This window comes from Phaseolus vulgaris, chromosome 11 (genome assembly GCF_000499845.2).
Source record: "Phaseolus vulgaris cultivar G19833 chromosome 11, P. vulgaris v2.0, whole genome shotgun sequence".
NCBI classification, from domain to species: domain Eukaryota; kingdom Viridiplantae; phylum Streptophyta; class Magnoliopsida; order Fabales; family Fabaceae; genus Phaseolus; species Phaseolus vulgaris.
The window spans coordinates 4,415,853-4,430,558 of NC_023749.2; the positions used below are offsets into that span (position 1 = coordinate 4,415,853).

Consider the following 14,706-nt stretch of genomic DNA (forward strand, 5'->3'; position numbering starts at 1 on the left):
CACTTGTAGTTTAGATCTCTGTAAGAAAAAATCTAAAATTACCTCTAAAAGAAAAAAAATCTAAAATTTGACATATGACGATCTGTCTGGTCTCGGAAAGTAATAGATTGTGTCAAAAAATGTTTGCTCACTGTTCCCATTCCAGTGACAAGTTCCACTTTCAATTGAAGTTACAATTCCACCATAATAAATTCTTACATAGGACCACTTTAGTGTTTATTTAGAAATGCAAAACTTGATGAAAAGAAAGGAGTTATAAATAGTATTTGACACTTTAATAATGAAATTAAAAATATAAGAACTTCAAATTAAAGGTAAAAGGGTTTTCCCAGAGAGAGAAGATTATAAGAAAATATTTTCCCATTTGATTTTACAAATTACATGAATCAAACTACGTAACTAGCCTTAGAAGATGGACACATCTGGGGGCGGTCCATACACACTCATCCAAGAAAGTGGAACTCGCCATTTACCACCTTCAATTCCTGAAAAGGCAATCATATGAAATATTAGCAACCAACTCTTAAGATTTTTTACTTGCAAATATGTTCACTCACTACTCAAAATTAAATCTTTAATTTGTCAAAAATGACAGATGTGGCTCATAGCAGAAATAGTAAGAGATATTGTATCTTAAAATAAGAAAGCCTTGGAAGTGAAAATACATGCTACAAAGATGTTCTAATACAAGAAATTCATCAGATCCAGAAAAATGAAAATAGTATCAGTAGTAGGACGATGGACAAAGGATTCAGAAAATATTAATTTTTAAAATCCACCTTTCCGAGCAGAAATATTATTCAGTGACAATTTTTGGGAGTTAAGAACAGTGAATCATGATATCCTTGAAAAAATATATTACGTACAATCATTAGTTGTCATGATAAAACAATTTTTGTATGAATAGTAAAAATAGATAAAAAAAAAACAATAAAACAATATAAAAGACGACAAAGGTAAGTTAAGTATGAAAAGAATAAAAAGACACCAAAGAAAAAGAAAGCTCACCAGCGGTAGGGTTAGTGATCTGGAGAAGTTTACATGTTGCATCGGCTAATTGAAAAGCATCGGATATATTGTCCCCTTCCGAGCAATAACACAACAAGCAGGTGACCTTCAAACCTTTAGCCTGATACATCGAAATCAACACCTCATATCCATCAATCCATGTATCCCAATATTAATGTTTTATTTCTACAATTTTGTAATTAAAAAGGTAAGGGATAGCCATCCTGCTTTATTTATTTTTAAATGGTGATCAACTAAATAAACTACATTCTCTAGCATGGCCTCATCTTGTTTATTTATTCTTCATAAGAAAACAAAATCCCAAATGCACCTGGCCTCATCTTTCGCAGCAATCAATCCAGGTAGAGAGCCTTAATCATTTTCATGCAAAAAAATAGAGCATACCATGTAATTAAAATTACTTCCAATTAGAAGGAGTTACTTTTAAAGAAAGTTTATGACAACAGGCATCAATCCAAAAAAAAGTTTACATACAAATGGCTTAAGGATTAACAAGAAATGTAGCATCATGAAATTTAAATGCATACAAGTTACCTTGAGAAAAGCAAAAAGTGCAGCAAAAGGCAAGCTAGCATAATAATTTTCTTCTTCTAGCTCATCTTCTACAGAAATAATATCTTCCAGTGTAGCATTTCCTTCAGCTAAATCACTAAGATATTTCCAATGCTTTTGAGACGGGTCATACTCCTGAAGTTTCTTCCATCCAAGCTGTTCACAGTTTTCATCAGTTCCATTGCTGTTGGCACTAGAAAGGTAATAGATCTGCAAACCACTAATGTGATAGCCAACAGATATATCAGAATGGAAAGAATCACAACAGTTTCCTAGAGCAAGTTGGATTTTTAAATGCTACATAAATGAAATAGTGAGAAAGCTCATAATCTACGGAGGGTAATTTGAACAGAGTTAGAATCACATAATTGAATGAATTAAATATCTTAACCACAAAGAAGGGAAATTTCAAAGTATACAGCTCCTCACCCTGACATGTCAACTTTTTGCCACTTTCCAAAATCTAAGCTGGAGAGAACAATAATATGCTTCTTTCCACTGCTGGCAAGAAAATCAGCCATGTTTTTTGCAAACTCAACCATCATACCCTACTCAAATGACCATATATTAGTGCAATTTCTTCTTTCTTACAGTTTCCAAAACTATTTGTACAAATTCCATCATTAAATTTAATAGAAAACATTAAAGTGAGGTATAATACAAAAGCATCAAGATTGAAATTAACAAGTGACATGCACAGTAGTTCGTGCTTACACCAACCAAACCACAAGTCAAATACCCACAGTTCTGTTATTGTTAATCCAAATGTTAAGCAGTAATTAATTATACATATTACTCTTTATGACTACCCTAAGAATCAATCTGGTAATTGTCATGCACTTTTAAATTAGAGTGTGAATTATTTCGGAATACAGTTGTTCTTTCATACAGTGCACATCCTTGAAATTTTCACCTCCATTTCAAAGAGGATAGCAAACGAACTGTATTCTTCGGAGGAATTACTTGGACAGTTAACCGAGTAACCCATAAATAAGAGCAATATTTTACAGGATAAGTTACTCGGAAGTTGAGGTAAAAGAAAGGTCAGTGATTAGAGGGATAGAATCATTCAAGGAACAATTGAGAAAAATATTGAGTTGAGAGAGTGTGTTATTGACAGGTTTAGAACCTTGAATTACAAACAAGGCAGAAAAATAGAGAAACGGAAGAGGTCAAACACAAGAGGAAGTGAGATCCCACCATTCATTCAAGAAGTTGAACTTCAGCTTTTCATGTTACAACACTAACCATAAAGAAATACACGCAGCCAGGGACGTTTATGGATTAGTAAGGCAACTACGATGATGTCGGACATGAAAATACATAAAAAAAGCTACCAGTCTAGTAATCCGTATATTAATAACCCTATGATAATCTATTGATTCACCCAAAGGAGATAACAATGTCCATCGTTGCAGGGAATAATAAAAAGAAGACAACAAGCATAAACACTAAATATCACAAACTTGAATGATAAGAAGGGGGCAGAAATTGACACTCAAGCACGCACAAATTTAAAATAAAAACGGTATCACTGAAGTCTCAGCTTGTCCATATTCAAAATTTACTCCCAACAACTAAGCATAAGCATATAAGGAACAATCCACACATTGCAAGTCACTTAATGATCCGCTAGCTAGAAAATCAGCACATTAGATTCAGCAAGCAATATCAAATTAAAGGAACAAAATAGACGCTGCCTTGGGCAATACCTTAATCACCGGCGATCTCTGTTGGATGACAGTGAGAGCATTAGAAGGGGAATCATAGGCTGCAAAAAGTTGATGAGGAAGAGAATAGAAAATGAAATTAACAAGAGTAATAGTGGTGAGATAACAAATAAAGATCAAAACAGAACAAAGGAGGACCTTCAAGGGGAAGTGCAACGTATCCTTGAGGAAAGGGTCCATAAGCATCATTTCCAACACAGGGCAAAACATTAGGATCGTCCAAATACCCAACTCTCTCTGAACCTATTGAAGAAATCAAAAGATCTGCAACTAGCTGCCCCACATTGCCAATCGACAGAGCAGGCTGAAAAAAACACACAAATTACAATGATGCAACATACACACACATGCACACTCTAAAGCACCAAATTAGTAGTTAACCACACACGCATTCTACAGCAATGAAATGAAAAGTCAATGTTTTTTTCGCAGAACAGAGTGATTATAGAAAGGTATAAAAGATAGAGTAGTGAATTGGGAATAAAGAAAGGGCGAAACCCTAGAACATGAACGCACTAAAATCAAAGTGGAGCAATCCTCGTGAAGGTGCTTGCCCTCTGCTGGAACAAACTCCATTCTCAATGCTAATGCTGAAGTATTGTATCTGTCACTCCTTAAGCTCTTTCTTCCTTTGCTAATTGCCACCCTGTTTCTTTTCTCCCTTTTTCCAATTCTTCTGATCAACGTCAAGTTTTCAACTTGGGGAAGACGAAACAGAGGATCATCAGGTGGGCTTTTGAATCTGGACAACTAATGGGCTTATTGAGGCCTTATAGCGTACTCAAATTACAGGCCTCCTCTTATTAGAAAATTAAAACCCACACCCCACTACTTACTCTTCACACTCTCAATTTTTTTAACTATTTGTCGTACCCTAACTACCCTTTTCGATCTTTCCTCCGGCCTCCTACAATCTTCATTTCTTTTCCTCTCAAAATCATTTTAGCATTTTTGGATCGACAATGTTTGAATCAATGATGTTTTTTAAATTATGTAAAATATATTTTTTTATTAATGATAAAATTAATTCAAATTCAATGTATTTAAATTTATTGGAAATTGTAAAATTTCTATCTTAAACACCAGATTAAGAAAATTGGTTTCGAACTAATTTTTATATGACAAAAATTAATTTCTACGATGTAAATATATTTCAATATATTACGAAAACTAGATTCCATAATAAATTTATCTATTAGTGTAGTAGGAAATTTAATTTATATAATGCAGTTAGCCATATATTACTAAAAAAATACATAACAGAGATTAGTTTTTAAAAACCACATTTTCATTTAAAAAATACAAAAAAAATATATGGTGTAAAGAGAAAAAAAATGGTTGCGATAGCATGGACCATCTATTTATTGGTATCATATGGCCCAATTTACATGCTCGATATATCCACTCTTTGGTTAAATTATACCCTTTCTTTAGTTTTTATTTATTTATAATATGAACAACTCATTATTTAGTGTATCAAAATTGACATTGCTTTTATTTTGAAAAATAGTTAATCGCTTAGAGTTAAAAAAATAGTTATGTCTAAATATAATTTTAACATGTTTTATTGGATAAAACTAACGTATATAGCAACTAAAAGCTCAGAACTTAGTTGATTGAATCAAAATCGTTTGATGAGATTAGCTAGTAAAAAGTGTATGTACTCAAAGCTTTGATCAAACATTCAGGTTATTACACTGAGAGAGTTAGAATAAACACTCATGTTTATTTTAATTAATACATTTTTTTACATAAAATCTATTAATTTGTGCGTGAAACTATATATTTATGGATGATCCAATAACATTTTAACAATGAATGGTCTAATAAACTAAACAAACTTTTATTAGGACAGACTCTATGAACTTTAAGTCTAATTCAATTTCATAAATCAGCTCTTAAAATAAAATTTATATACACTCAAATATTATTATGAAATATAAATATTATTATAAAATATTTTTATCTTTAATCGATGTGAAATATCCAACCATCAATATTATATATACATTTGTTATTTGTTGAAGTGTATGTTAGATTTGGAAGTAATTTCACTTCCAAATGTGAATGGTTAAAATTCCTTAATTTACAAATTGATTTCACAAAAATAACTTGCACTTAAACCATATTTTCTAATTCAAACATAACTTATAAGAAGCTTAAGAAGTATGATAGTTCTAGAAACTGGTATGAAACAACATCATAGATGAATCTTGGTTCCATGATTGATGAAGAGGGAAGATATTTTGTTTGAGTGATAGAGGAGCTTCACTTCACTGCATGCATGCGTAGCCATCTGTAGAGCACTAACAGGGATTGGTGGCTATCTTTTTGGTGAAATTATGAATGGGTTCTACTTAGTTTGAACACCCTTTTCTGTGTCCCAATTGCATCCAAATGCCAACATGGTCCAATAATTAGAAACATAACCCAACAACATAACACAATCTAACGTTGTTTTTCAATCAAAAGTGCAAGTTTTTTGAATTTTTCTTTAAACTTGTCCATTTTTACATGTATGTTCTAACTTGAGTTTCGATACATAATACTTTAATAGCGTGCCAAGTGTACAACATTGGGTAGGATCAATGCTTCATTATGTATCATCCAGAACTACAAATAGAAGTTCTAGATCTCCTTGTAGTGCCTCTTCTACCATATCAACATCCTAAATAATATTAATTTTATTTATTTTCTAATTTTTATACCTTTGTTAAGTGGAATGATATATTGATCACATCATTGCTCATGCTTTGAAAAATGATTTCTCAACAATGAAAATATGAAATGAATATAAATCATACTCACATTTCATTCAACAATAATATTATGAAAAGGAATATTAATACTATTTTAGTCTCTATTAAAAAACACTATATTGTACAAATTTTGTTATAAGACGCTCCAAATTTAGATTAACTTATTTAAATCATATGACAAAAAAAGAATACCATTGATGGTTTTTGTTTGTTGAGTTTAAAAGGGAGAATAATTTTACTTCTTAAAAAAAATAGTAGAGCTACATTTTTTAGAATTAGAACATTAATGGTTTCACAAACAATGACTATTATAGTATACACAAAATAATATATTAATAGCAATATTATTAAAAGAATGTTAAAGATTGGAAGTTGCATAAACTAAAACGGTATATTTCTTTTCTCGCAATAGAAAAAGGCTTATGCATCATCCTATCACATTGCATATCCATCTATTATATCAACATTTCTCCACCTTTACCTATATATGTAGAGACATTTCAAGAACCTCTCCCATAACTTTCAATGTTGCTACACAAATGCAACTTCAAACAAAAATTTCAATATTTTCAAATTTTCCTCTTTTAAAAGTGCATTCTCTCAAACCAAAAAAGTCTAATCTTCTTTGTTATTGTTCACTTATTCTCATTATTGAATGACAAATGCACATGGTGGCTCCACATTAGTGGAGCTAAATACACATAACACCTTACACAAACCCAAATTCGAAACATTATCACATCCTGAACCTATTTCGTTTAGCAATTTTAATAATGAGGACGATGACTTCAACTTTAACCACAATAGCAGCACCACAAGTAGTAATAATGCCTCTCCCTATTCTATGTCCCCATGGAACTTCCAACCCAATACTTATTCTCCTCTCAACAAGTCCCCATGGTTATTATTACCTAACTCACCCGAAAGTGTCTTCAACCACCACAACGAAGATAATCACCCTGAAACTGAGCTTATCGGATCGCTTGTCCGCGAAACAGGTCACATATATTCCCTGGCCGTTTCAGGGGAATTGTTATACACAGGCTCGCACAGTAAGAACATAAGAGTTTGGAAACAACTCAAAGACTTCACTGGTTTCAAATCAAGCAGTGGATTGGTCAAAACCATAGTAATATTCGGTGGCAAAATTTTCACTGGCCACCAAGATGGGAAAATCAGAGTGTGGAAAGTTTCTTCCAAGAATCCAAATAACCACAAACGCATAGGGAGCTTGCCCACGTTTAAAGAATACGTGAAAAGTTCCATGAACCCAAAGAACTACGTGGAGGTTCGGAGAAACAAGAATGCAGTGAAGGTGAAACACTTCGATGCCATTTCGAGTTTAAGCCTAGACAAGGAAGAAGGGTTATTGTACTCTGGTTCGTGGGACAGAACATTCAAGGTGTGGCGCGTGGCAGATTCAAAATGCTTAGATTCTATTAGTGCACACGATGATGCAGTGAACGCGGTGGTCACATTGTTTAACGGACGTGTGTTGACCGGATCTGCTGATGGGACTGTGAAGTTATGGAAGAGGGTGAATGGTCAAAAAGGGGAGAAAGGGGAGAAGGGAAAAAAGTCAAAGCATGTCTTGGATCGAATTTTGCTAAAGCAAGAGAATGCTATTACATCGTTAGCTGTGAATTGTATGGCCACAGTGGTTTATAGCGGTTCTTCTGATGGTTTAGTGAACTTTTGGGAACGTGACCAAAAGGGTGAATACTTGCAAGGTGATGTTTTAAAGGGACATAAACTCGCTGTGCTTTGCCTTGCTGTGGCTGGAAACCTCATTTTTAGTGGCTCAGCAGATAAGAATGTGTGTGTGTGGAGGCACAATAAGAATGGTTTCCACACATGTCATTCAGTTTTGGTAGGTCACACAGGCCCTGTTAAGTGTATTGCCGTGGAGGAAGAATACTTGCAATCAAAGAAGTGTCATGAACAAGAACAAGGGTGGATAGTGTACACTGGGAGCTTGGACAAGTCAGTGAAGGTGTGGCGTGTGTTTGAACAAGTGTCAGAGGTAGGCACATTCCAAAGCAAGACCCCTTTGAATCATGTTGGTTCTCCCCATCATTCTTCTTTAGGAGGGTTAAATTATAGCTCACCAAGAACAATGAATGTTAATTCTTCAATGACCGGAATGAGTTATTCGTCACCGCAAAAGGCCATTGTTAGCCATGAAAATGACCTTAACAACCAGAATTGCGATGCAACCAAGAACACTCCCAATGACAATAATAAGAATCATGATCATGCTAAAAGTAGTGAAAAAGGAGACAAATATTCCAATTGGGGTGACATTCATGACAACAACTACAACAATGATAACAACAATGACTATGGTAGCACTAGAATCAATGATTCTCAAAGTAACAAGCGAAATAACGGTGATATCACTAAGAATAATAACTTTACGGATAGTATCAATAATGCTAAAAGCATTAACAACACCAATAAAAGTGGGGATGCTAGCAAGATTGACATCAATAACAAAATAGGGGCATGTAAAAACATTGGTAATAGCAACAACAATAATGGTGCTATTGGTGGGCGCATTGACAATAACAACAACAAAAATTACAACACAGATAGTCTAAAAAGTAACAACAACAACAACAACAAAAATCATAATGTTGATGGTGCTTCTGTCAATAAGAAGAGCAATTACAACATTGATATTAGTAAAAGTAAGGACATTGACAACAATAGTATTAAAAACATTAGCAATGACAATGACAATAGATACAACAATCATAACATTCCTATTGGTAAACACATTGACATTGACAACAACTGCAATATAGGTGCAAGTAAAAGCATTGACATTCGCAACAACAACAATAATGCAGATATGGGTAGACACATCGACAATGACAACAAAAATCACAACATTGATAGTCTTAAGAGTAACAACAATAACATCAACGACTATAACAATGATGATGTTTGTGTCAACAAGAAGAACAATTACAATATTAATGACACTAACAACAAAGACATTGACATCTATCAGTACAACAATGATAGTACTAAAAGCATTAGTAATGACAACAAATGCAACAACAATGAAAACATCTATGTTGATAAAAGAATTGACATTGACAATAATCGCAACACAAGAGCAAATAAACAGATTGACATCATCAACAACAACAACAATGTCAATATTCGTAGATGCAACGAAAATGTCAACGACAACAAGTATCACAATGTTGATAATCTTAAAAGCAACAATAATGATGGCCAAAAAGATAACAATGATAGTCTTCATGTCAACACCAAAAATTGCAATATTGACACTACAAAGAGAAAAAACTTTGACAACAACAACTACATCAATGATAGTACTAAAAGCATTGACAATAACAAATACAACAACAATGATAACATTGATGTTGGTAAAGAAATTAGTATTGGTGGGAAATCCAACACAAGTGCAAATGAAAAGATTGACAATATTATCATCAACAACAATATTGATATTAGTAGACGCAATGGCAATGACAAAAAAGATCACAATGCTCATGGACTTAAAAGTAACAACAATGACAACAACAATGGTAAGAAAGATGGTGTAAATGTCAATAGCAAAAGTAATGGTATTATTAACACCACTAAGAGTAAAGATATTGACACTAACAATTACAACAACAATAGTGCTAAAAGCATTGTCAGTGATGATTACAACAAAGACAACAACAATTGTAACATCAATGTTGGTAAAAGAATTAGCATTGACAAAAAGCACAACACAAGTGAAAATAAAAATATGGACACAAGTAACAACAAAAAAGCTGATATTGATAGACATATGGACAATGACAACAAATATCATATTGCAGGTTGTCTTGAAAGTAATTATGGTGGCAACAACATCCGTAACAATGATGATAATCATGTCCATGCCAACAAAATTTGCAACATTGATAGCACTAAAAGTAAAGACATTGACAATAACAACTACTACAATTATGGCATTAAAAGCATGAGCAATGACAATGAGAACAAATACACCAACAATGATAACATTAGTGTTAACAACAATACTGATATTGGTAGAGGCATGGAGAATGATAACAAAAATTGGAGCTCTGGTGGTCTTCAAATAAATAATAGTACTAACAATACTAAGAGTAAAGACAACAACTACGACAACAATAAGATAAAAAGCACCACCAATGACATTGACAACAAAAATGGTAATGTTGATGTTCGTAAAAGAATTAACATCGACAAAAATGACAATGACAATAGATATCACTATGTTAATGGTCTCAAAGGTAACAATAATGACGATACCAACAATAAGAATGACAATGTTCATGTCAATAGCAAAAGCAATTGCATCATTGGCTTTACTATGAGTAAAGATATTGGCATTGACAATTACAATAGTGATAGTACTAAAAGAATTGACAGTGGGAACGACTATAAATACAATAATTATAAAAACGATACTGGTAAAAGAATTGACATTCACAACAAGTACAATACAAGTGGAAATAAAAAGATTGACATTAGTAACAACAACAATGTTGATATTGGTAGATGCATGGTCAATGACAACAAATATCACAATGTTGTGGATCTTAAAAGCAATTATAGTGGCGACGTCATCCACAATAATGATGCTGATAATGTCAATGGGAAAAGTGATTTTAATGTCAATAGAAATAATAGTAGAGACATTGACATAGACAGGTACGACAATGATACCATTGATGTTGGTAAGAGAATTAACACTAGCAACAGTTGGAATACAAGTTCAAATAAAAAGATTGACATCAGTAACAACAATAATGTTAATATTGATAGGTACATGGACAGTGACAACAAAAATCACAACTCTGATTGTCTTAAATGTGATAACAATGGTGACATTATTCATAACAGTGATAATGATAATGTCAATGACAAAAACAATTACAGCATTGATAGGTCAAAGAATAAAGTCAACAACTACGACAATGATATGATCAAAAGCATCACCAATGAAACTGACAACAAAAAGGGTAACATTGATGTTCGTAAAACAATTAACATTGACAACAATCCCAACACAAGTTTCAATAAAAATATTGACAACATCAACAACAATAACATTCATATTGGTAGACACAATGATAATAGCAGCGACAACATCAATAACAATGATGATGATAATGTCAATTGCAAAAACAATTTCAACATTGCTAGCAATAAGAGTAAAGACATTTTGATTAACAAGTACGACAATGATAACATTGAAAGCATCACCAATAACACTGACAACAAATACAACAAAAATGGTAACATCGATGTTGGTAAGAGAATTGATATTAGCAATGGTTGGAATACAAGTTCAAATAAAAACATTGACAATATTAGCAACAACAATGTTGGTATTAGTACATGCAATGACAATGACAACAAATATCGCAACATTCATCTTAAAGGTAACAACAATGGTGGTAACAATGATAAGAGTGGTGTTTATGTCAATAGCAAAAACAATTGCATCATTGACTCCACTAAGAGTAAAGATATTGACATTAACAACTACAACAATTATAATACTAAAAGCATTGACGGTGGGAACAACAATATATACAACAACAATTGTAACAACGATGTTGGTAAGAGAATTGACATTGAAAACAAGCACAACACAAGTGGAAATAAAAAGATTGACATTAGTAACAACACCAATGTTGTTAATGGTAGACACATGGGCAATGACAACAAATATTACAATGTTGATGGTCTTAAAAGTAATTATAGCGACGACAACATTCATAACAATGGTGGTGATAATGTCAATGGAAAAAAGAATTTCAACATTGATAACACTAAGGATAAAGATATTGACATTAACAACTGCAATAATGATAGTACTAACAGTATTGTCAATGATAATGACAAGAGTGTTAGAACTAAAATCACTAAAAATAGGGACAACAACCCCAAAATTGATGGTGTTGAAAGCAATGGGAACAAGTACAAGAGTATTGATGGTGGTAAAAACATTGAGTATGAGGATAACAATAAACAAAAGGATGGAGATATTGTTAAAAATATCAACGTGAACTATAATAATTACAGTGCTAGAAACATTAATAGTGACAACAATGTTCATAACAGAGGCAAAGATGGTTACAACTACAACAACAATAATGGTAAAAGCATTGATATTGGCAACAATCACAATACAGGTAAAAACATTGACAGTGACAATAACAATTACAAGAGTGATAGTCTTAAAAGCGACAATAACCATAACAATAATGATGTTTATGCCAATGAAAATAATACCTACAACAATGATAGAACTGAGAGATTTGGTAAAGAAAATACCAACAAAAATCATAAGAGTGTTAGAACTAAAAAACCTATTATCAATAAAGATAATAATTGCAACAATGATGATTTTAAAAGTGGAAACAATATCAATAACCATGATGGTGTTTATGGCAATAACATTTATATGAATGGTGTTGTTAAGAGTGATGACAATGTTAGAAATATATGCATCAATGATAGTTCTAAGGGTTATACTAATCATGGTGGTACTTATGGAAAAAATATTTGCAACAATAATGATGTCAAAGGTAGTAACAATGATACTTTCAAGGTAAATGACAACAACATCAATTGTGATAATGTTTATGACAATAACAATCACAATAAGGATTATGCTAAAAGTAAGGACAATGAAAGCTACAATGACAACACTTATAACATTAAGTGTAACAACAATGGTAATAGTAAAAATGATAGTGCCTATATCAATGGAAATAATATTTACAAGAGTGATGACACTAAAAGCGGTAGCAATATCAACAACACATGGAATAATAACAGTATCAAGAATGATGGTGTTAATGACTACAATATTCACAACTATGATGGTGTTAAAAGTTGCAATAACATCAATAACCATGGTGGTGGTTGTGGCAATACTATTCAAAAGAATAATGATTCTAAGAGAAATGAAAATAGTAGTCATAACAACAAGAACAATAATTCTAAAAGTAGTAGCAATGACAAGATTAACTATGACAGTGTTTATGGAAATGTCAATAATAATCCAAACAATGGTGGTGCTAAGAGCGATGACAATGTTGGCAACATGAACACCAACAATAACTCAAAGAAAAATGTCAATGGTAGTAAATATCATGATATTGCTTATGGCAATAACATTCACAACAATGATGATGCTAAAATCAATTGCAATAGTCGCAACACCAACAAAAATGATACTTCTAAAAGTAAAGGCCTTATTAATAACACACGTGATGATGCTTATGACAATAACATTCACAATGTTGATTGTGTTAAAATCAGTGGCAATGACAACACCGTCACCAACAAAAATAACAATGATAATTTTAAAGGCAACAAAAAGGGAAACAACAATTATGATGGTGTTTATGGTAGTGAGAATGACATTCACAACAATGATGGTGTTAAAAAAGGTAGTAGTGATAATTACAAGGGTAACAATGATAGTTACAAGAAAAGTGATGATAATAACAACAAATGCAACAAAAGTAGTGCTGGTGGCATTGCCAACTCTAAGAATGATCGTGCTTGTGAAAATGAGAATTACATATGCAACAATGATGGTGTTAAAAGAAATGCCAATGACTACAACAACCTAAAAAATGATCGTTCTTGCGGAAATGAGAATTACATCTGCAACAATGATAATGCTAGAAGAAATGTCAATGACTACAACAACCTAAAAAATGTTCGTGAATGTTTAAATGAGAATTACATATGCAACAATGATGCTACTAAAAGAAATGGCAGTGACTACAACAACCTAAAAAATGATAGCGTTTGTGGCAACAACAAGAATAGTCATACTACTAAAAGCAATTCCAACCACAACAACAATAACACTAAAATCAATGATAGAAGCAGTCTCAATGATCACAGTGCTAAAAGCAATTCAAATAACAATTCTAATTATAGAAACAATAATGGTTTTAAAAGCAATGAGAACAGTATCAATCACAATCGTGATGGTACTAAAAGCAATTATGATGTCGACAACAGTAAAAGTGATGCCAATAGCAATCATAATCATGCAAGCAATCTTCTCCAAAACAATAACAACAATATTGTTGACTACCGAAACAAGAACGAGAGGCAGTTGCAAAGTAGAAATCAGTATTGTGATTAATTATGTACAATATTTTATTAGTTTATTGTAAAATCAAATTAATTAATGTTTAGGAATATGTGTATTAAAATGCAAAGTATGTATATAAAATGAAATCAGAGTAAAGACTAGTAGATGAAAAGATAGTGAAGCTTATATAGAATTGTGACTTTGTATAGTTACATCGGATTATGATATAAAGATGTACTTAGAACTTGAGAAAAAAAATACAAAGAAATGCATTTGAATTATTTTGCATCTATGATTAGGTGAGAAATGGAAAGTAATTCCCCTATATCATTGCTTTCATCCATCCCTCACCTTCATTGTATAAAAAATAATCAATATGATATATAAAGATATCTTATCTCATACGTAATTCCTCAAAATTCTAGTCTTACATTATGATAAGTTTATTTATATTATTTTAGGATATACTCTTAAGCTTATTGTTATTGATAAGTTTATTTATATTATTTTAGGA

At 32.2% G+C, this 14,706-nt stretch overlaps 2 protein-coding genes across 2 annotated transcripts; one reads left to right on the forward strand and one right to left on the reverse strand.

Moving 5' to 3' along the window:
- Positions 1-281: 281 nt before the first annotated feature.
- Positions 282-4,049, reverse strand: LOC137837913 (uncharacterized). The gene is made up of 7 exons (XM_068647127.1): positions 3,828-4,049; positions 3,450-3,615; positions 3,294-3,352; positions 2,011-2,129; positions 1,564-1,801; positions 1,009-1,129; positions 282-485 (listed from the first exon to the last, which is right to left on the reverse strand). Exons 1-7 carry the CDS (start codon positions 3,885-3,887, stop codon positions 406-408), a joined length of 843 nt encoding a protein of 280 aa, XP_068503228.1. The 5' UTR covers positions 3,888-4,049; the 3' UTR covers positions 282-405.
- A 2,542-nt stretch (positions 4,050-6,591) lies between these two features.
- Positions 6,592-14,243, forward strand: LOC137822554 (uncharacterized). The gene has a single exon (XM_068627459.1). The coding sequence runs from the start codon at positions 6,726-6,728 to the stop codon at positions 14,241-14,243; it is 7,518 nt and encodes a 2,505-aa protein (XP_068483560.1). The 5' UTR covers positions 6,592-6,725.
- The last annotated feature ends 463 nt before the right edge of the window (positions 14,244-14,706 follow it).

What these genes read in the sequence shown, in the direction of transcription:
- LOC137837913 (XM_068647127.1), bottom strand. Translation starts at nt 3,887, where the DNA reads ATGGAGTTTGTTCCAGCAGAGGGCAAGCACCTTCACGAGGATTGCTCC. An exon ending in CGTTGCACTTCCCCTTGAAG is followed by an intron (nt 3,353 to 3,449) that starts GTCCTCCTTTGT and finishes AACTTTTTGCAG; the next exon opens with CCTATGATTCCCCTTCTAAT. An exon ending in CAAAAAGTTGACATGTCAGG is followed by an intron (nt 1,802 to 2,010) that starts GTGAGGAGCTGT and finishes CTATCACATTAG; the next exon opens with TGGTTTGCAGATCTATTACC.
- LOC137822554 (XM_068627459.1), top strand. Translation starts at nt 6,726, where the DNA reads ATGACAAATGCACATGGTGGCTCCACATTAGTGGAGCTAAATACACAT.